The sequence below is a fragment of the Lepidochelys kempii genome, chromosome 3 (genome assembly GCF_965140265.1).
Source record: "Lepidochelys kempii isolate rLepKem1 chromosome 3, rLepKem1.hap2, whole genome shotgun sequence".
Taxonomy (NCBI): domain Eukaryota; kingdom Metazoa; phylum Chordata; order Testudines; family Cheloniidae; genus Lepidochelys; species Lepidochelys kempii.
Window position 1 is genome coordinate 23,644,169 of NC_133258.1, and position 23,890 is coordinate 23,668,058.

Below are 23,890 nucleotides of genomic sequence, written 5' to 3' on the forward strand. Positions count from 1 at the left end.
TGGCAGACACCCAATGAAGTGGTTGTGAACGACGTCCTTATCATAAGTCAAACATTTACGACTTTACTCATTTTTTACTGAGATCATATTCAGGCATTTGACTGCATAAGGTTCTCAGCATTTGGCCCTGCTGGTATATTGCTATCTTATCTGTTGCATTTTTTAGATCAGCCACAGTTGATTATAGCCTACGTCAGTGGGTTGAAAGATTGAGACTTCCCTGTAAAACAGAAAAAACACTCCAAAGTGTGTAGTGTCAAAGATTTATTAGTGTTGAGGTAGCCTGCCTTTTTGCGAAATAGTCAGCTAATATATTTACACACAGCTTGCCTAGTGAGAACTTTATTTTTTATTGAGATTTTACAACATGAGTAAAGGAACAGCAAGCAATATTAATTACATGTCACAATATATTATTATTATACAATGGCAGCAGTAAATGTTGACGATTATTAAATGAAGCACCCTGCAGAGTAACACAGAACCCAAAAGCTTGATCACATAATTGGTGGATCATAAAAAGTACATAGGAGAGGGACAGAGAAAAGGGCAGACAAAGAAGACATAAAGGGTGTGTGTGGTTTTATGTAAGTATCTTTCTGACAAATAAGTAATGATATCAGTACTGAATGGCAGATTATTATTAGGTGGAATGGGTTTTGATATTAAGCTCTATTAGTGAATGCATAATGGAATCAAATCTGTCAGTTCAACCCCCTTTAATGCCACTTACTGATTGTGATTTTTCTCCTTTAGAGCTGTGTTAGACAGTTCTTTTAACCATTCTGAATAGCTGGGTGCAGCTGTGTCTCTTCAGTGTCTAAGGAAGATTCGTTTTGACTGTGTTTAGGACCATCAGTAACCAGCAGAATACAGGTCCAGTCACAGATGGATCTTCGAAGAAATTAAAGATTCGCATTCTATATGAGGGAGACAAACATATTTTTAATATTGAGGCTAGGTTTCTACAAATTAAACCCCAGTGTTTCTCACAGCTCCTCTATGTATTGGAGAAGGGGAGTTAAAACTAACAAAAGACAACAAATTTTAGTTTCCTCTGTGTTTTGTGTAAAGAAGATAGTGCAGTCACTGCAGCTCATGCTAATTTAGTCAAATTAGCACCCAAAGTGTCTTAAGCAGAAGGACAAGAGTACATAATTGTATTTGGAAGCCGAATAAGAATGCACAATTGTTTTTCATTTTTTTTATGTTAAAGAAACAGCTGCAGCTTTTCTGCTTCCAGTTCATTTTGTTTAGAACCTGAAATAAATTGTGTCAAATGAGCCATCACAGAACTTTCAAAACAACTTTTAAACTAAGTTACAGGGAAGACATATTTAAACATTCCTTAGCTTACTGGTGAAAGCCATAGATAAGCCCCAATGGGCCAAATGTTGACGGCAAAGCTGAGCCCGTAAAGTCTACATCCAAATGCATGTTCCTGTACAAAGGCCACGTGCAAGCATTTTTGCACATGCATACATCTAACTAGCCCATTTGTACCTGCAACCACAGATATTTGCACATAAAATAGTTGCACGCACATATTTTGCAAGCATAGCTAACAGGCCTCATTTTGTAAATTTAGCTTTATATTTGTATAGATACAATAATGATTAGCATGCAGCCTGCATTACTTTTGAAACAATCAAGTAAAATTATAAGAAACTAGTACATTTCCAAAGATTAAGCAGTTTGGATACTTCTTCACACTTACTCAAACGAAAGCTTTAGAACCTGGGCTGGTAATCACACCAAATTTGCAGCATTTACTGATTGTTCTCAGACCGGAACTAACACAAAAATAGCCTTTTGTGATATCTCAGTACATCAGCAGCTGGTTCCCCTCAGAATGAGGAAATGCTGAGGTGGGATGTATGTCTAGGGGGAGAGATGGCATGACCAAACTTTTTCAAGTCTCATACCTTTGGGTGGGGGTTAGTTCTGAGCAAAGATCAAGGACAGTTCTTATTTTCTCTGACTCATTCCCCCATTCCTTAGTAATTGTTATCTTGTTGTTCTGCTTTGATCAGGTCCTGGAAAAATAGTTACCCTGACACTACAAGATAATTACCATGGGACACATGTTAAGCCTTCACACTTAGCAAACAGGCTGTGCACAGGGATTATCTGAAGGTACCTGAGAGATGAGATCTTTCATAAAACCAAATTTTCAAATGTACTAATGTGAGTTTCAACCAGGAAAAAATGCCCATGGACTCAGTCAATGTGTAAAATCCCATAACTGTCTGAACAGATCACATTTTCATTTGGGTAAGTAGCTGTTTACCTGAGAAGTTAAATGGTTTACGTGACCAAATGTAGGGTTTGTTGACATATCAGTTGTAGGTGCATTTTATTTGGCTGGTGCCACTTAATATGTCACATTTAAAAATGCGGCTTAAATAGCATTCCTTTCAAAACTGACAGGAGAAGCTAATGCATAGATACACTGCCACTTTGGAGGGAATCTATGCAACTATGCATTCAGATCAGCTAGAGCCACAACTCACAGAATGCAATTTTTACCTGCTGTACACAGAGGGAGACTGAACACCCGAAAGCTGAGAACACAGCTCTTTTTTGGTTAAGGTTTGTGCCTTCTTGCTTTGTTCAGGAATCTAAATACTATAGTGCTCAACATACTATAACTATGATTAATAGATAGTTCAAACTTTTGAGATAAATACCTCTTCAGAGCAAAGAGGGGAAGATAGAATGGTGGCATATTATTTTCATACAAAGATGAAACTAGATGTCTAGTAACTAGATGACTAGAAATCATTGTAACTGACCATGAAAGTGCTGCTACTACCAAGTAAACATAGGAAAATTGGGGGGAGGGATAGCTCAGTGGTTTGAGCATTGGCCTGTTAAACCCAGGGTTGTGAGTTCAATCCTTGAGGGGGCCATTTGGGGCAAAAATTGGGGATTGGTCCTGCTTTGAGCAGGGGGTTGGACTAGATGACCTCTGGAGGTCCCTTCCAACCCTGATATTCTAAGATCCTATAAGGACATGGAAATGGCTGTGGGCACTTTTTGCATAGTATAGGACATTGTTATCATAGCAATTTGAGATGTATTAGTGTAATATGATCTATAGCTAACCCTCAAATGGTTAAAGAGGGGCTTTTGGTTTGTGTGTGTGTGTGTGTTTGTTGGCATTAAGGATACACACTGACTTCGCAGAACTATTCTGAAGCAGGTTGTAAATGATCTGATTCACAATAACATCCATCTTCCGTGCCCAGAGAGAACAGGAGGAAATTAAATACCATACAAGTATTTTGCGGTAAAACTCATATTTGATGGAGCTAGTAAGAGCCCAGATGCTGCAGATAAAAAGCAAACTCATATTTTTTTAAAATGATTCATTCCTCTTCATGAGCTTCTCCAAGCAGCTAGTTGCCTAAAACCTTTTAGAGAAAGAACACAGATTGTTAGATTTTTAAGACCAATATGATCACCTAGTATGATGTCCTGCATTACACAGGCCATAGAATTTTACCCTTTGATTCCTGCAATGGGGCACGTTATTCTTCCCTACTATATAAGTGCACATTATCACACCCAATTATTCGTGGGTGAACCAGAGCATCTCTTTCCTCCAATCTCAATTTAAAAACTCCATGTGATTATGAATGTATTACTGCAGCTGGTAAGCCATTCCATGGTTCGTTGCTCTTAGTCATATCCTGAGCCCGACAATAAATTCATTATTGTGTAGTTTATGTGTAATCACTGTCGTTAAAAGGCAATTATTTGATCTTCTATATCTGTGCAGCTTCTTTCTCTCTTTTATCCCTCCTGATACAGGCTGGCTCTCTGTCAGATTGTGGAGCACTTTTGAACAGGGTTTCACACTGGTCAGTGTTTGAAGCCCAGCATTTGATATCTACATTAATGAACTATTCCTGGGTCTGTCTCTCAGTCAATGCGCCCGGACTCCCAGCCGGTACAGAAAGGGATTGCCCTTGTTGAAAGGGCTTTAAATGCAAGCATTGCCATACTGAGTGCTTTCAGCTGCATCTTCTGGGCCTGAGGCACAGCTCTGGCTGCTGACAATTCTGATGAGTATGGAGCATGATACGAAGAGAGAAAGCGGAAAGGTTCACAGGTTCCTTCATTGCCATCAACTTGTGTCACAGCTCAGATTGTGTTATTAATACAGAATGTGGGTTTCAGATACTATGCTGATGCATGAAACCAGCTCTTCATTCTGAGTCCCATTCAACTCCTATCAGAGCCCCTGACTCCAAAGAACTTGGCTTGGGTCCTCTGGGCATTGCATAACAAGGGCCAAATTCACCACTATTGTCAGTGGACAAAAGTTCATTGAAATCAATTAAGTTACAACAATGGTGACTGTTGAATCTGGCCCAATGACTTTAAAATTGGTTTAAACTAGTGCTCTTCACTATTTTTGAAGTGGGAGCCACTTTGGCAAAAAACCTTCAATGTGAGAGCCACATGAGGGGGGGCCAAGGGGTTCAGAGTGTGGAAGGTGGCTCAGAGTAGGGCAGAGGGTGGGGTGCTGGGGTGAGGATTCTAGAGTAGAGCTGGGGATAAGGGGTTTAGGGTGCAGGATGGGGCTCAGGGCTGGGGCAGAGGGTTGGAATGTGGGGGGCAAGGCTCTGCGGGGGGCCAGGGATGAGGAATTTGGGGTGCAGGCAGGCTGCCCTGGGGCTGGGGCCAGAGGACTCCCCCCAGCCCTCTCCCTGCCGGAGGCCCACAGCAGCCCTGCAAGCCCCAACTTGCTCCCCTCCCCAGTTCCCGCCCACCCCCTACCTCTCTCCTCTCCAGGTTCCTGCTGCGTGGCCGCACAGCAGGCTATAAAGGGCCACGCAGCTTAGAAGGAACTTCAGGAACCACACTTAGGGTTGATGGGAGCTGCCACTGGCTGGTGGACCTTGCAATGAAGAACACTAGTTTAAACCCTTCATTGTCATACATCTCAGTAGAGTTTGCAGTGCTCTGCAGATTCCGGTAACTCCAGAACGCAGCTTAGCTATTCATGGGAATTTATGGTATGTTTACGAATGTGCAGCTGAAGGCAAAATTGTTTAAATGGCTGTCAGATCCAGCCTGCAAACGCTCTCAAATACCTCCTTATTCTTATATTATTATCTACCAGTTAACAGGATGCGGCAAAGAATGACAATTACCAGATTACAAGGAGATTCACTGACATCATCAGTGAGCTTCTGCAGCTATGGGGCTTCCAAGTGTCATAACATCCACCGCCACAGATAACTTGTCCTGAACAGCAAGGCAGAATGGCCTGTGGGTATGTCTACCCTGCAACGTAAGCCCGGGGTCAGTGGGACTCGATCAGTGGACCCTATGTTAGAGAACCAAATGCTTGAGCACCTACATGGCTGAGCAACCCCAGGTTAAGAATTTTCTAGCCTGAGCTCAGAACACGGGGCTCTGGCGTTCACACTGCAGTAAGCAGCCACAAGTCAAACTAGCTATATCCCAGATTCCCTAATGCCCTCCTGAAACGTGGCCGCTCTAGCCCTTTGATCATGATGCAATGTGGAAAAACTCAACTGTCCACCCTGCACATTACAGGAAGTTTGAACAACCTGCCAACACATCCTGCCATGAGGTCATTTTGGTCTCCATGCTGCCAGCAGCCAGAGACAACAATATGGAGAAGGCGCCATATGACTGGAAGGGACTTTCATAAGTCATCTAGTCCAGTCTCCTGCACTGAGGCAGGATTAAGAATAATCTTAATCATCCCTGACAGGCATTTGTCTAATTTGTTCTTAAAAACCTCCAACAATGGAGATTCCACAACCTCCCTCGGTGATTTGTTCCAATGCTTAACTACCCCTACTGTAAGGAAGTTTTCCCCTAATGTCTAACCTAAATCTCCCTTTATTCAGCCCATTACTTCTTGTCCTATTCTCAGTGGTTAGGTAGAACAGTTCATCGTTTTCCTCTTTATAACAACCTTTTATGTACTTGAAGATTAATCCTGTCCCCTCTCAGTCTTCTCTGCTCCAGGCTAAACAAACTCATTTTTTTCAATCTTTCTTTGTAGGTCATGTATTCTAGAGGTTTAATAATTTTTTGTGGCTTTCCTTTTGACTTTCTTCAATTTTTCTACAGTTTTCCCAAAGTGTGGAGCCCAGAAGTGGACACAGTACTCCAGCTGAGGCTTTATCAGTGCTGAGTAGAATGGAAGAATTACTTCTCATGTCTTGCTTACAACAATCCTGATGATATATCCCAGAATGATGTTTGCTTTTTTTGCACCACTATTATATAGTTGAATCACATTTAGTTTGTAATCCACTACAACCACCAGATTCTTTTCTGCAATACTCCTTCCTAGGCAGACATTTCCCATTTTGTATTTATGCAACTGATTATTCCTTCCTAAGTACAATATCTTGTGTTTGTCCTTATTAAATTTCATCCTATTTATTTCAGACCCTTTCTCCAGTTTGTCAAGATCATTTTGAATTCTAAGCCTGTTCTCCAAAGCGCTTGCAACCCCTCCCAGCTTGGTATCGTCCGCAAACTTTATAAATGTATTCTCTATGCCATTATCCAAATCATTTATGAAGATGTTGAATAGAACCAGATCCTTGCAGGACCCTGCTCTGAGTGCACTTTTCCAGTCAGTTGGGTACCCAGCTTACAGTAGGTTTGTCTCGGCTATATTTCTCTAGTTTGTTTATGAGATGGTCAAGCAAGACAGTCACAAAAACCTTGCTAAAAGTGAGATATATCACATCTATTCCCCCCTCTCCCGCAATCACAAGGCTTGTTACCCTGTTTCTGGATTGTGCTTTCATTCCTGTTTTAGGAAATGGGCAGAGCTTCCAAGAGATGATGCTGGACATTTTGGCAACATTTTCTGGCTCACCAAAGGCCCCTGACAGAGCTTATGATGGAGTAGGAGGAGGACACAGACATAGAAGACTCAAACTGGCTGATGCTGCTCATAACACTCAGTACGGCCGCTGATACCACTATGTAGACTGGTCCTTCTGGATTAGGGCCACAGGCACACACTGGTGGGACCACGTTATCTTGAAGACCTGGGATGACCAGTAGTGAGACCAGAACTTTTGCAAGAAGAAAGCTACATTGCTGGAGCTTTGTGAGCAGCTTGCCCTGACTCTCCAATGTAAAGACACCCACATGAAGGCAACTATGCCAGTCCTGAAGCAAGTTGCCATAGCCATCTGGAAGCTGGCTATCCCAGTCTGCTACAGTTCTGTTGCCAACCTGTTTGGTGTTGGAATGTTGACTGTGGGGAAAGTGGTGGCAGAGGTTTCTGAGGCAATGAAGTCTGTGGCTTGCCCCAAGATGGTGGGTTTAGAATATTGCTGAAGTAATTGCTTCCCTTGGGAGAATGGGATTGCCAAACTGCACAGGGGCCTTAATTGGACTTGTGTCCATAGTTTGCCCTCCTCTAGGAGCACGAAACCACAGAAGATACAACTCCATTTTTATGTAGGCCCTCGTGGGCCACAGAGTTTGATTTATGAATATCAACATGGTTTATACTAGAAAAGGTCACCATGGCAGAGTTTTTAGCCCATCGGGAGCCTACATCCATGGACAGTCTGGAACATTATGCCCACCAAATGACATTCATCTTTCTGTCCCCACTGCCATTCCAGGGATCCCGCGTATCTCCTTTTGCTTGGCTTACATCCTAGGAAGGAGTCCTGCAGAAAGGGATCTGGGGGTCATAGTGGCCCACAAGCTAAATATGAGTCACCAGTGTAACACTGTTGCAAAAAACGCAAACATCATTCTGGGATGCATTAGGAGTATTGTAAGCAAGACACGAGAAGTAATTCTTCTGCTCTACTCTGCGGAGAGTATTGTGTCCAGTTCTGGGTGCCGCATTTTAGGAAGGATGTGGACAAATTGGAGAAAGTCCAGAGAAGAGCAACAAAAATGATTGAATGTCTAGAAAACATGACCTATGAGGGAAGATTGGAAAAAATGGGTTTGTTTAGTCTAGAAAAGAGAAGACTGAGTGGGGACATTACAGTTTTCAAGAACATAAAAGCATGTTATAAGGAGGAGGAAGAAAAATTGTTGTTCTTAACCTCTGAGGATTGGACAAGAAGCAAGGGGCTTAAATTGCCACAAGGGAGGTTTAGGCTGGACATTAGGAAAAACTTCCTAACTGTCAGGGGTGGTTAAGCACTGGAATAAATTGCCTAGGGAGGCTGTGGAATCTCCATCATTGGAAATTGTTAAGAGCAGGTTAGACAAACACCTGTCAGGGATGGTCTAGATCAGGGTTCTCAACCTTTCTTTCCGAGGCCCCCACATGCTATAAAAATTCCATGGCCCACCTGTGCCACAACAACTATTTTCTGCATATAAAAGCCAGGGCTGGTGTTAGGGGGTAGCAAGGAGGGCAAGTGCCTAGGGCCCCACAGGGGCCAACACAAAGCTAATTTGCTCAAGCTTCGGCTTCAGCCCCAGGTGGCAGGGCTTGGGGCCCCAGGCTGCAGCCTTGCCTGGCAGGACTTCAGCTTTCTGTCCTGGGCCCTAGTGAATCTAATGCCAGCCATGCTTGGTGGACTACCTGAAACCTGCTTGTGGTCCACCAGGGGGCCCTTGGCCCCTGGTTGAGAACCACTGGTCTAGATAATACTTACCCCTGCCATGAGTGCAGGGGACTGGCTGAGGTGACCTCTCCAGGTCCCTTCCAGTTCTATGAGTCTATGACTATGGACTTGCATGGGCCAATGGATGAGGGGAAATATTACCTTTATGAATGTGCTTGTCGGGGAGGGGGAGGGGTTGATTGATTGTGGATTGTTGGGGAGTTGATTGCCATGCAATATACTTATAAATGACCTCACCACTCAAATGGGATGCTGGGAGGGGCTTGATTCACAGTATGGGTTGATGTAAGGAAGCGATTGATGTACGGATTGATGGAATCAGTGTACTAAGGAATAGTGTTTGCATACTAATTCCTAACTGTCCCTGATCATGTGGTTACTTTTATTGTATGATGTGATGAAGCAATATCAATAAACTTTCTTGATCAAATAAAAAGCTTTATTTATAAACATGCCTTAGAAAAGTATAATGTTAACCCATTTCCTGGCAGGCCAGCTGCCATTACCACACCAAAACACCTGTCACAGCAAAACCTGACAAAAATGTGCACGAACGAGCACAAACCGTGAAACTATGTTCAAGACAGAAATTCCCTACTGTTGAATGTCCCCTGGCCCATTGTTCCCCTTTCCTTTTCTTCCACATTTGCTGCACACTTGGCACTGAGGAAGAGGGGCGGAAGCAACCAGTGGGCAGGGGGTTGACATGGAGGACTTCATGGGGCAAAGCTGCCCTGCCCAGTTGCTCATAGGGGCTGACTGCATGGGCCACTCAGCCATGGAGTGGCCCAAGCTGTTTCTGGACTTCAGCACAGGGTACCACAGCGGGGACTCAGGCCGTGGTGTGGGTGATGCAGCAGGAGCCAGTATTCTTGCAGACATTATTGATAGCACCTGCTGACACTGTTCTTTCTGATGAGTTCTGTCATCCTCCCTTAGCTGCCATTCCTGTTCCAGGAACTGCAAAACAAGGGCCTGCTCCTGTGCTGAAGCCATGTCCTCAATCTGTGCAGCCATCCTGAGCCATGACTTTCCTCTAGCCACAAGTTCCTCCGTCTTTGGTACTGGACCTGCTTTTAGGCCCTGTCCAGAAGTTCAGCCATAAGTTCATCAGAGAAACGCTTCATCTTGGAATCATCCGTGAAAGTCCATTGACCCAGTCTTCTGATGCAGTGTGGTGGCTGTGGAGGTGCTGCAGACGGTAGAGATCAAGGAGCCTGGAATAGGACAGGACACAGAGGGTTACCGTCTCAAAGAGGAGCACAGAAAAAATCCTTGTGGAATTTCAAGGACATGAAATATTACTTTCCCAGACTGAACTTCAATGTATTGTGAGAGGGATGTTTCAGACCACAGAAGCTCCCTGGACACACCTGGGTTACTGGCAGCAAAAGAAGTGCAAAGACAATGGCAAGTTTAAAAACAAAAACAAAAACCCTCCTCCCCAAAATTGCAGAACTTGGGTTTGTGGGGCAGTCTGACCATGCTACAAAAGGATTTTGCTATTGTTTTAGGCCTTCCACATTTTAGAGGACGTAACAGTTTTTGTGGTGCCGTGCAAAAGGAGATGTTATTCCAAGCTGCCAGTAGGAAACCTGCAGCGTATGCAACCAACGTACTCAAATGTACAGTGACTGAACAGCACATCTACAAGTGGAGTGGGCTGGGCAGCTACCTAGGTGGCCTTGCAAAATATACCCTTCCCCAAAATGTTATTACCCATTTGGAGTTCCTGCTACAGGAACAGTTTGCAGCTATCAGCACCCAGGATTGTGTCAGAATTCATGAGAAAAATCAATAGAATGCTGCATTAGCTTCCACATGCTCAGCCTGTTATGGCTTCATGTAAACACAGACCTCCACTGCCACCCTGCTTACCCTCCTCCCCCCGCATCTCCCAGCACATATCTGGACAATGTTTAAAACCCCAGTCATACTTAGGACAAATGCTTTTGTCACCTATGGACTGCAGTTAACTGAAATGGGCTATTTGTAAATGGAACACATTTCCTCCTCACCCCACCCCTCCACCCCCATCAACAGTTCACTGTTTCCAGCAGATTCCTTCCACCATTGTTGAGTAATTACAGAGCAATGTGCTTAAAGGCATGGTAATGTAAGGTTATTACTTTTAAGAAACAGGAATGCCCTTGCAAAACTCCGCACTTTTCCAGTAAAAATTCACTTTCACTGGCATACTGCTTCAATCATTTTTGCATAGGTTCACAGAACAGAAATCCCTTCCATTCCTATATTAATAAACATTAAAATGGAGCCAGAAACTTACCAGGCTCTAGGGCAGCTTCCATCCATTTCACATCCACTGCCAGTTCCACTGCAGGCCATTCCTCAGGTGGGGCATTAAAAAGCTCCTCCAAATATGGCCCCAGGATGTGCTGCTCCTACGGTAAAGCTTCCTTTGGGACTGTTTTCAACAACAGAGTCACCGTGCTGACCTCACTCAGCACCTGCTGCTGGCTCCTATGAATCCCCAAGATGGATTTGGGGGCCAGCAGGGCACCATCATGGCTGACCAGGTCACCATGCACCACAATTGGCTCTGTACCCACCACCCAGCCAAATTCCTCACAAAACAGGCATGATGTCAGTGAGTTGCCCAAGGTGCAGTTTTGGTCCCTGGTTTTTCAGTACTTGGTCTTGAGCTGCTTAATCCACTCCCTCCATTGATTACCGATCCAGTAGATATCAGATACTGCTAACTTCTTCGCTATTTGCTGCTCTGCATAGTCACTCCTGGTACTTTTACTAAAGTCCACTGTTTTGCTGGCCTCACACCAAAGACTCATCAAAATCTGGGTGTACTCCCATGACCATGAAGCAGCTCACTTTGCAAGGATTCTTCTGGTCATCCTCCATTGTAAACAGAGAAGATTCTCCAAAGGTGTTTGCAGCTCAGAGTTAATAAAATAATGGAAGGGTTACATGCTAACTCCCCGAACTCCTGCACTAGAACAAAGGGAGTTGCTTCCATTTCCCTGGAGTCAATTGATGGTGCTCATGATAGAGAGGACAAAGGTCGTCAGCACATGAGATTGTGGGATACTTTTGGTGGACTCCCAGGATCTGAGTCGGGGGGCTGCATCTACACTGTAAAGCAACAGATCTTGAACCCTGGGTCCTGTCTTGACTCAAGCTCAAGCCCTCCACCCACGCAGAGTCCTAGGACCCTGGGTCTGAGCCAAGTCTGAGAGATTTGTGTGAAGATGGAACCAGGGTTTGGCCTCAAGCCTGAGTCTGAGCCCAGGCTTACACTGCAATGTAGACATACCCTGTGGGTCTCTCCTTCCCAGGAATATGTTATATCCCAAGGCAATTGGGACCTTGAAATAATGTCAGGGTCCCCACTAAAAAGGAGACTCAAGTAAGCAGCACACAATGGATCTGATTTTCAGACTGGATTTAAGGAACAGGGTTCAAAAAAGAACTAGATAAATTCATGGAGGATAGGTCCATCAATGGCTATTAGCCAGGATGGGCAGGAATGGTGTCCCTAGCCTCTGTTTGCCAGAAGCTTGGAATGAGCAACAGGGGATGGCTCACTTGATGTTTACCTGTTCTGTTCATTCCCTCTGGGGCACCTGGCACTGACCACTGTTGGAAGACAAGATACTGGGCTAGATGGACCTTTGGTCTGACCCAGTAGTGGCATTCTTATGTTCACAGAACACCCCTCAACTCCTAGAACAACCAACATCTTGTGCAGGCTGAGATCAGAACCCTCCTCCATCTTCAGACAAGAAGTAGCAACCATAACAATCTAGAACCCAGCAAAATTTCAAAACAGCCTTGCTGGTGATTCTACCCCACCAAAAGGCATAGAATAGAACAACTAGTGGATCCCCATTACCAGTTACTAAGCCTGGCTACTGAGACTCTAGCATCTTCCCTTCCGATTGTCCCTACAGATCTGCAAGGTTCCCTGATGACTATGTGCAGCAAAAGAAGAAGCGAAAAACTTTTCTAGTGTCGGTGGAAAACAACAGCAGTTCCAGACAAGCTCCAGCACAAGGAATTCTTGCAAGTTTATACCCTGACCATGAAAGTTAACCCAGAATTCACCATTCCGCTCCAGAATACACCACCTCCCACTGCAAAGATCCAATTCTCAGAGAACGGGCCAATGTGGCCTCTTGAGGCAGCTGTAAAGAATGCATGGGCAGGCTGGGAAGGATCAGAATGCAGAATCCACTGCTATGAGAGCCTTCAGCCCTCCCCCATGTAAGGGACTGAATAATGTATATCAGCCTTTGGAAGCAATAGCCTCCCTAGAACAAATCCGCAGCTATTCTGCAGCCTCTGGTAGGTGGATTCTTCACCCATCTCCTGCACATCAGTCTAGCTACTCAAGCTGGATGCCAGACTCTGCATTTTCTCCCAGCTGAGTGGATTTGAGGCCTTTAGGCTCTCACAGCACTACTAGTAAATGCCGTTCATCATCATTAAGCAGCAAAGAAAGTCATGAAGAACAACCATCAAAGTACTTTTCTGATGTCTTGTAGCTAATTATTAAAGTTCTCTACAGTTTACAGCTGTCTTGAATTGCCGTCATTCCTTGAAGAAATAGTTTAAACACAGAAAAAAATACTAATGACTCTTCTCTCTTACGCTGTTTTCACAACAATGTAACTACATTGACTTCAGTACACATATGATCTGAGAGTAGAAGCAGGCCCTAACAATCTCAGTTTAGTTAAGCCAACTTCAGGGTCTTTGGTCTTTAATGTTCTTCTAGTGTTTTCCAAACTATATAAGCAAATAATCTTGCTAAAGGATGGGATCATAACTAGTGTTCCCTGAACTATTGCTTTACCTCAGCTTTGTACTGTTTAGCACAACGGGTCTCTCTGTAGGAAGCAAGAGCATTAACTTCACCCAAAAGGGCTGGATGGTGTGGGAGGAGGAAGGGGTCTGATCCTGCCCCTCTCTAGTCTGACTAAAAGAGCTGCCCACAGGCAGAAGGGAGTGTATGCTGCATCCTATCCAAATCATAGAGTGGAATTCCTCCAGGGGCTTTCCACTGCAGCACAACCCCTGCATGTCCCATTTGCCAAGAGCAGTGGTCTTAAGACTCCACCGAGGCCAAATAGTTGTATGAAGTATAGTTTGAAATACCTGATCGTCCACTATCTATCATGAGGATATGTGAAAGAGAGAATCTGGTAGGCCTCATCATAGCAGGAATGGAGGATGGTCAGAGATTAATGTCTTTAATTCCAAGCATGTGGAAATCAGACCATGTAATACTAGGAGGAGAACAAAACAATTCTAGACTAGATTGTAGGATTATTACATATAAAATGTGAATAATTAAAATCCTTGGGTAGCACCACAATCCTACCTGTCACTCAGGCCCATAAGCTGGATGTGATGTTTGACTCAGAATGCTCTCTAGATCTTCACATCCAGGCTATACCTAAGTCTTGCCAATTCTTTCCGCATAACATCTCTAAGGTATGGTCCTTTTTATCCATCCACACAGCTAAAACTCTTGTCCAAGCTCTCATCATCTTACGTCTCGATTGCTGCAACAGCCTTCTCTCTAGCCTTAACAAATGCAATTTTGCCCTGTTCATATCCCTATTCAGATTCCCATTTCTAAGGTCCTTTTCATAGCCTGTCAGTCTGACCATCTCACCTCTTTCTTTACATCCCTCCACTGGCTTCCCTTTCTCTAGTACACCAAACATAAGCTGCTCCTATTCACTTTCAAGGCCATAGGCACCAACTCCGTGGATGCTCTGGGGCTTGAGCACCCATAGAAAAAAATAGTGGGTGCTTAGCACCCACTACCAGACCCTGCCAATCAGCTTCTCCCCTCCCCCCACCGCCCCAGCACCTCCCACCCGCCACTGATCAGCCATTCAGGAACTGATGGGGAAGGGGTGGAGTGGGGGCAGAGCAGGGGTCAAGCACCCCCTGGGAAATCAGAAAGTCAGAGCCTCTGTTCAAGGCCCTTCATGATCTAGCTAGCTTCATTCTGCCTATCATCTCTCATTTGATATCGAGCTTTCAATGCACTTCTAGCTGGCCCATGATGCCTCCAACACCCACTTGTTGAAACAAGCACCTTCCTGGTTGTTCCCACAGTGCCTCTCACACTTGAGAGATGCTCCCCATAAACATCTGCAAAGCTAATTCAAGTCATTTTCCACCTTCAAAACCCTCCTCAAAACTCTCTTGTGCTGTGATGCCTATAAAAAACTGGACAATAGACAGACTGTTGATGTGCTGAGACCACTACTTATCAGACTGGCCAGTTTTGTCTCATTGTTTCCTTGTAGTCCTCCATCGGTTGTCTCGTGCCTTAGATTGTAAGCTCCTTGGGGAAGGGACCATCTTTTATTTTGTTCTGTTTGTACAGAACCTAGAACCTGCAGAAGAGAAGAGTGAGGGGGGATTTGATAGCAGCCTTCAACTCCCTGAAGGGGGGGTTCCAAAGAGGATGGAGCTTGGCTGTTCTTAGTGGTGGCAGATGACAGAACGAGAAGCAATGGTCTCAAGTTGCAGTGGGGGAGGTCTAGGTTAAATATTCGGAAACACTATTTCACTAGGACAGAGGGGGGGCAAACTACGGCCCGCGAGCTACATCCAGCCCATGGGACCGTCTTGCCCGGCCCCTGAGCTCTCAGCCAGGGAGGCTAGTCTCCGGCCCCTATCCCACTGTTCCCCCTCCCCTGCAGCCTCAGTGCGCTGCGCCAGCAGTGTTCTGGCTCACCGCTCCTGTCAGGCAGCGCGGCAGGCTCCAGCATGGTAAGGGGGCGGGGAGCAGGGGGTTCTGGGGGGCAGTCAAGGGATAGGGAGTAGGGGGTAGTTGGATGGGGTGGAGGTTTGGGGGGAGTGGTCAGGGAACGGGGGGGCTGGATAGGTGTGGGAGTCCTGGGTGGCCTGCTAGGGGGCGGGGGTGTGGATAGGGGTCAGGGCAGTTAGGGACAGGGAGCGTTGGATAGGGGATGGGATCCTGGGGGGCAGTTAGAGGTGGGGGTCCTGGGAGGGGGCAGTCAGGGGACAAGGAGCAGGGGGGGTTGGATGGGTCAGGGGTTCTGAGGGGGGCAGTCAGGGGGCGGGAAGTGAGAGAGGGCAGGGGCCAGGCTGTTTGGGGAGACACAGCCTTTCCTACCTGGCCCTCAATATAGTTTTGCAACCCTGATGTGGCCCTTGGGCCAAAAAGTTTGCCCTCACCTGCACTAGGAGGGTGGTAAAGCACTGGTATGGGTTACTTAGGGAGGTAGTGGAATCTCCATCCTTAAAAACCTCTTGGGCCCGGCTTGACAAAGCCCTGGCTGGGATTATTTAGATGTTGTTGGTCCTGCTTTGAGCAGGGGATTGGACTAGATGACCTCCTAAGGTCTCTTCTAACCCTAATACTCTATGATTCTAGCACAATGGCTAGGCCTCACAGGTGCTTCAGTAAGAAGACCAATACAATAAATAATAGGTCCCATACATCTTTCACATCCAGATTATGTATTCAAAGTGATGGTTATCATTCCGTACCTTGTGAAATGAACCATGTGAAACTGAACGTGCCAAGATACCTATCTAGACCTGAATTTCAAAAAAGACAAAGTGTTCTTAGGAGAGAGAGTATTAGAAATATATTATAGAATCCAAAATTACCTCCTTTAGTTTGCTTCCCCAGAGGAGCCATTTGGAATTAAAACAACCTTATTGAGGAATCTATCCTTTCTGGATTGTTCCAGGATTGGAAGAATTGAAAATAATCCTTTTTGTGAATTAACATGGACATGCTGAATTTCAAGGAAGAATGAAATGCTGTGCCTTCCTACAGTTTCCCAATTCTTAAGGAATCCTCCTTAGCTTCATTACATATATTTGAGAGACAAGGTGGGTGAGGTAATATCTTTTATTGGACCAACTTCTGTTGGTGAGAGGTCCAAACTTTTGAGCTTATACAGAGCTCTTCTTCATATATTTGGCTATTTCACTCTTCTTGGTTTTAATTTGTCTCGGTATTATTATTCTTTTGGATGGGTTATTAAAGCCCTTTCACATTCCATGAACAGATTCATAGGATACCCATTATCTCATAACTTATTTGACTGCATATGGCCGAGCATGGCTTATTGGAAAGAAGGTGCTCAGAAACACTGGTGATTTAGAACCATATAAGTACACAAATTGATAAAAGTCCTAGATCTGTTTTCCTTATCTGCACATAGCATGACTATATTGAGTAGAAGTGAGTAAGTATTGGATAAATATAACCTGATGCTGAACACCCAGCAGGTCCTATTGACTTCAAAGTTAGACATGTACAGTTTTTGGTGAGCCTTTTTGGTGGTCCCATACAGTTAAATTATACAATCTTTACTCATGTTGGTAAGCACTTATTTGAGTAGTCAACGAGCCCAGCAGGACTAATTGTGTGAAGAAATGCTTACCAATATGAGAAAGAGATGTACACCCATAATGAATAACTTCAAGAATCATTATTTGATTTTCATAGTAAAACTACTATTTCTAATTGTTGTTCTATATTTGTACAGCCAGCACAGCAGCATCCTCGTCTATGACTGGAGCTCCCACGCACCCACCATAATACAAATCACTAGTAAGAATAATAATGATAACGCTTTGTAGAAAAATGTAGAAAATTAAAAGTGAAATACCTACAGTTAAGTTCAGATCATCAATGACCTACACTTATCTCTGCATTCACAAACGCATCCAGAGTGACAAGTAATAATTCATGTTCATCTAATAATTAAACAACAAGATGAGAAGTATTAAAGATTAAATGACAGAATTGAATGTTCTACAGACCCAATCCTAAAAAGAAAATGAGAAATAAAAAAATGTACCTGGTTGTAAGTGATCTCAGCTAAGATGCTACTCCGTATTATTGATTTGCTTCATTTTAAAACATTGTAAGAAATTAAATCCCCACATTAACAATACATAGTATATAAATCAACTGAAAAAAAGTAAAATATTCAGTAGTCATATCATTGTCCTGAATCTAAACTACATCTTAATCTGATAGACAGGGGATCATGTCCCAAAGCATGAAAACAGCCTTTGTTATTGATAAAAAGACAAAGAGGGACACAGCTTTGGAGAGATCAATCTACAAGTTCAATTCTGCGAACACTTTCAAGGATGGACTTCACTGACTTATGTGGTCTCATTGGGTATGTCTATGCTGCACATTAGACCTGGGCTCCGACTCAGATTTGAGCCCTGGCCCCTCCTCCATCCACACATACATCAACCTGATTTGGGTGAACAAGCAGGCAGGACCTAGGTCCTAAGACCCTACTGGAAGGGTGGGTTGGAGCTCAAGTCCTGCTGTGACTCGAGTCCAAACCCCATCATATTGCAATGTGGACATAGCTGAAGCCACAGCCCTGAATTAGAAGGGCTGTGTAGTGCAGTATGGACATGTTAGAATGTTTGTAAGACCCAGGTCCAGCACCAGTAAGCCCAGGTTTACAGTACAGTGTGGACATTCAAGCACAGGCTTGGAAACACTGAATCCACAAGTCCGGGTCCCACAGACCCAGGTTTACAATCCAGTGTAGACGTACCCATTGGCTTCAGTGGGAGCACACAATAAGGACTGCAGTATCAACCTATATTTATAAATACTGACTGTAAAATTAAAGTCAAGATTCAAGCAACATGTTTAAAGGATCTTATGCGAACAATTATTCATGAAGATCAGGTAGGATTTGCATATAGGAGTGTCACTGTCAACTACTCTGGAAAAGAAAACCATTCACTTGATCCCAGTTACTAGTCATACCTGCCATTTGTCATTAGATGTGGAGAAAGCATTTTTAGAGCCATCTGATTCTCTATCTATGATCAGTATTCAGGAAATTTGGTCAACCTTTCTCATCAGCACTGAGGTAATATATACTTTTCTTTGCATAAAAATTAACTCTCATATTAAATTCACCAGCATTTCATCTGGAAGAAGGACACATCAAGACTGCCCTCTTAGTCGTCTTTTTAACTTTTCTCTCAAACCATCCCTATGGAAAAGGCCTACAGAAATGAAGAAGGATTGATATAAATTACTCTAAAAACCTGCAACATCTAATAAAGTATTTGAGTCACCTTGAAGGGGTTCGATTTCAAGCACCCACTCTCTGAAAGTCAAGTTCGCCCTTTAAAGAGTCTCGAGGTGGAAAACTGTGCCACCCAAAATCATGTCTCTTTTCAAAATGTAGATAATATATTTGCAGACTCATACCTATGAGTTTTATATGGAAAGTTTCCCTTTAAATTAATTCATTCAATGGTCCTTTATGGCATGAACTTTTTGGAGATGCTGGGTTAAATGTTACAAAGCATGATTGTTTCACTGTGATCACAAACTTCAGAAAAGGTTATCTGAAAGGTCTGCTGGGGTACAAAGTTTCATATGAACCTGGACTAACCTATGGAGCTCAAAATGGATGAAAATGTTTGCAAAATCTTCTGCAAAGTGAAACCATTCAGTTTCACCCGTCCCACTTTTCCTGAGTGATTAAGTTGTATTTCAGAATAGCCAAAACAGCAACTTCAGATGACCTTCAGAAATAGCTAAGCCTATAAGGAGATAAAATCTCGGATAAATATACAGTCTCCAAAATATGCATTTTGAAGCAAAACAATTATCAAATCAGCCAGTGTAATTCCCTGCAAAGTGAAGTGACAAGCTGAGTCATGCTGGAGCACATTAAGATCTGACGGCAGCGTTTCCCGCAAGTCAGCACCTAGGCAATATTTTCTTCAGTGATCCATAGAAGCAAAGCATGACAATAATGTGACCTAGAGATTCTGAAAGCACACGAGTGTCAGCAATGGACAAAGTCTGGCTAGATTCCATTAATGGTAAAAGGACAATGCTTATCCTAGTGTTACTATAACCCCCAAACAGGAGTACAGAGTCCAAATTAACCCCCCAGATCTGAATATCAGCAGAGAGCAAAATTCTAGCAGCATCAGCAGAAAACCCATATTATATAAATATCTATTAATGAATATGAGTACCAGCCAGAGGCATGTCAATTCACTAAGTTATAAAAGAACAACAAACATAAAAAGCTTACATTGTACCAGACAGATAGCCATACAGTACAGGAAACCTCCAGGTGAGTTGGAAGTTAAATGTTATCAAATCTTTAAGAGGTTAAATTTGTCTTTGCCAAACAGAAAATACTCAACAGGGGTCAGGAACAGCTCATAGTACCCTGAGCCATTCTGATACCTCTGGGAAGCTATTAACTTGTTCCCTGCAATCTCAGCTTTTTTGTTTTTAGTAAGTCTCTAGTTACTATGATTGTGAAGAAAAGTTCAAAATTGTGACTGATGCAGTTGCACCACTGTAGCACTTCAATGAAGACGTTACTATGCTGACAGGAGAGCTTCTCCCACTGGCATAGTTAATCCCACTCTGCAAGAGGCAGTAGCTATGTCGAAAGGAGAAGCCCTCCCACTGACATAGCGCTGTCTACGCTGGGGGTTAGGTCGGTATAACTGTGTCATTCAGGGTGTGAAAAATCCACACCCGAGCAACACAGTTATACCTATGTATGTTTACAGCATAGACCTGGCCTGAGTCTACAGAGAATGGAGAATAGCTTTGAGAGATGTGACCTGCCCCATTCATTGCATGAAGGTGTTAATTCAGATCCCCTGTGATGATAATTTAAATGCCAACATTATTAACTATTTCATTTCATGTGTATGAAAGGAGAGGGAGGATCACAGATCTGCACAGTTTACTCATTTTGGTACCACAAATAGGTAGGACTTGGGAGATACCATCAATTCCTCCCCCTTCCCCCAAGCAGAAAAAGAGTCCAGCCTCAGGAGCATAGCAGAGCTTAGTATGCACATATTCAAGCCCTACTCAGGGGTAGCTAAGCTCAAGGAGCCCAGTGGCACTTAATAATAATGAAAATACGATAGTATTTGTATCATGACTAGAAGCCCCAGTCATGGACCAGGGCCGCAATGTGTGAGGTGCTGCACAAACCCAGAACAAAACGGCAGTCCCTTCCCTGAAGAGTTACAGTCTAAGTGTAAGATGAGACAACAATTGGATACAGACAGACAGACAGGGGAGTACAAGGAAGCAATGAGACACTATTGATCAGCATGATAAGCAGTGACCTCAGCACACCAGCAGCCTAGCCTTTGTCAAGTTTTTTGTAGGCCTCACTGCAAAGGAGAGTTTGAAGGAGGAATAGCCACGCAATCAACAGTGGGTGTGGTCTCATTTTTACAGCTCACATGGGCAGAGCTTATTTTGTGGGGCGAGCAAGGGAGCATACCGCTATCTTTCCACCGCAGTCTGATTCCTGATTTTCAACCCCAACCTCAAACCAAGTTAGAGTTAAGAGGTTCGTAGAACTGGAACCTCCTTATCTTGAAGCGTTATAAGTTTGATGATAAATAAAACTGTGGCTCAGGCAGAGGCAGATGACATTTTTGTGGGGCCTGGGCCTGAGCAAGTGGCCCCCATTCCCCTGGCACTCCTGCCAGGGAGCGAGGTCAGAGCTTGGAGGCTTGCCCCACTCCACCTGCCTGGCATTCCTGCTGGGGAGTGCTGTCGGGGTGCAAGGGGCTTGCTCCAATCCACCCACCCAGTGCTCCTGCCAGAGAGCAGGGTCAGGGTGTGGAGGCTTGCCCCGCTCTGCCTGCCTGGTGTTCCTGCCAGGGAGAAGGGTTGGGGTGCGGGGGCTTGCCCTACTCCCCGGCAGGAGAGCAGACAGGCAGAGCGGGTCAGTGCGCGGGGGCGCCCATTTTTCCAGGCCACCGGGCACTGGCCCCGTTTGCCCAGTGGCTAATCCACCATTGGGCACAGGTGAGGATGGTGCTAAATACAATGAGAATTCATGGTTCACACAAACTGACAGAGCTGCGGGAGTTAGAAATCAGGTTACAAGGATAAGTACTCTGAAATAGTTCAAGATTGCATGAATAGCAAGAGTAATATTTATTTGTTATTTATTAATTATATTATGAATTTATAAAGCAATCAATCACATGGATCTGGGTGCTGGACGTTCTGAACATCGAGTAAAAATACACACAATGTTCAATAATAGAAAACTAGAGAAGTGAGAGATTTGAGATGTCGGACTTTAAAAACACTCCGGGAATCACTAGAAAGAAGATTATACTCCACAACCTTGGAGAGAGGTTTGAAAAAGCCCTGTTCTTAGAAATTGTACAAATCACTGATGCCATAACAAGGAAAGAACCAGACCCAGAATGTAAGGCTTAAATGTGAACATAATCCTGAAATCATCATGAACATGAATCAAATTACACCTGAAAGAGTAAGAGAATAAAGGCCTAATTCTCCTCTCCAGTGGAAAAAAAGGATTAGCTCCATTGAACTAAGTGGAGCTGCAAGGTTGCGATATTGGCTTTCAAATACATGTCAGTAATAAAAATGCTGATTGAAGTCTTCAAAGAAGCATTTTTTGATGGAAAACTGTTAAGTCGAACATTTTTTGACTAGCTCTACCTGTGAGATGCTGGCACCCAACCTCCTTAGGGTGTGTCTACACAAACATTTAGTTTGCAGCAAGCTGGGGTGTGAATCTACCCCATGCTAGCCTGCCGAGGACTAACTGTCCTCATGGGACCCTGCTGACGTGCATCTAGACCTGTTTCAAAGAGGACTAGATCAAACCACGTTAACAAACTGTTATTGCGTGTCAGAAGTAGCTTCACAATGCAGCTTGCTGTAAGCTAAATGTTCATGTAGACAAGCCCTTAGTTTCCTTTTAAAATGTCTCCCATCTATTTTTATTCCAATTTAAGAAGCAGCCAGTGAAACTCTCTGATTAATAGTGAATAGTGGGAGTCACAAGGTGTAGGGGGGAAAAAGAAAATCAAATGTTTCCACACATTCTACCTGGATTTACTACAGCAGAAGGGAAATGGGGATGACGATACTTCCTCACTTCACACGGGTGCTTTGAGGATAAAATTTTGTTTGGGAGGTGCTCAGACACTAAAGAGTTTGAGGCCGAAGAAGTAGGCAGATAGGCCAAGTATGGAAAATAGCAATGGAATCTTCCTGCAATGGGGTTTACAAACCCCATACTGAGCACAGGCAGAAGGGAGAGGAGAGTCTTTCCTATTTACAGGCAACCAGGCTGATCACACCCCTGCATAGCTGCCAGAACTGCCAAACATGGAGACACGCACCCACAGCTAAAGGAAATAAGCTAAACTATAAAGGATGGGGAACAGAGAGGCCTGGGATAGCAGGGGGACAACAACCCCATGCCAGGCTGCATCTGGGAAATCAACAAGGAGACAAAAGGAGATCGGTAAGCTCTGGAATTTAAGAGCTGATAGACTCAATTTAAGTTAAGAGTCTATGGACCGATCTAATTGCAGTTGAATTGAAATGGACCAGTTAGGGAAAAGCTGGGATCCCCTAGGGTGACTGTGTAACGCCAACAGACCCCAGTCGTCAGTGGGCGGGATTGAACCAGGGACCTCTGGAGCTTCGTGCATGAGCCTCTACTACATAAGTTAAAAGGCAACTGGCTGTTAGCTAAAGCTGAAGAGCAGACTCATTTTATCTCTTTCTCTAGGTGGTCTCGGTGCCCCTAGATGGGACAGAACACCACATCCAGGAGGTGTGTGTGTTACAACTGCACCAAGAGCAGTTGACATTTCTTCCCACCCGCTCACCACTACCAGTCAACCATGCCATACAACGGGATCAGAAGATACTTTGCTCTTCATTCATGTTCATTCCTTGGGGTTTTTTGTTTGTTTCTGTCTGCTCTAGAGGTCATTTCTGTGATGTGGATATTTGTCCAATAGGTTCAGGATGAGAACAACTACTTCATTTGCGGTAGGCCATCAAACACCCTTATTGTCTTTCACTAGATACAAAACACTGATCTAAATGTAAAAGGTGTATCCCATTATCCATTTGTTGTTTCTCATCATATACTTACGTAAACTCTGTGGGAGCAGAAGATGTCTTTTTGTCAGGTGTGTTCAGTGCTTAGAACAATGAGGCCCTGATCCTTTGAGGTATCTGGGGCAGAGCCTCAGTGTTATAAATTGGAATAGCTCTATTGAATTCTATGGAGCTATGACAATTAAGACCAATTGAGGCTCTACCCTTCTAGGTGCTACCATAAAACAAATATTAAATAATCTATCTCCTGAGTCTACTTGTTCACTTTGGTACTATATTTATGTTCCCCAAATTACTAGTTAATTAGTGACTGATGACTCCATCTACAACATATTCACCACTC

The 23,890-nt window shown here is 44.0% G+C and overlaps 1 protein-coding gene across 1 annotated transcript in view; it reads right to left on the minus strand.

Annotated features, from left to right (window-relative positions):
• Nucleotides 1-408: 408 nt before the first annotated feature.
• Nucleotides 409-23,890, minus strand: part of KCNS3 (potassium voltage-gated channel modifier subfamily S member 3) — a 75,221-nt gene continuing 51,739 nt past the window's right edge. The window contains exon 5 of the mRNA XM_073335103.1: nucleotides 409-920. Within this exon, the coding sequence (XP_073191204.1) occupies nucleotides 883-920 (38 nt within the window). The 3' untranslated portion in view covers nucleotides 409-882. The remainder of the gene's footprint in view (nucleotides 921-23,890) is intronic.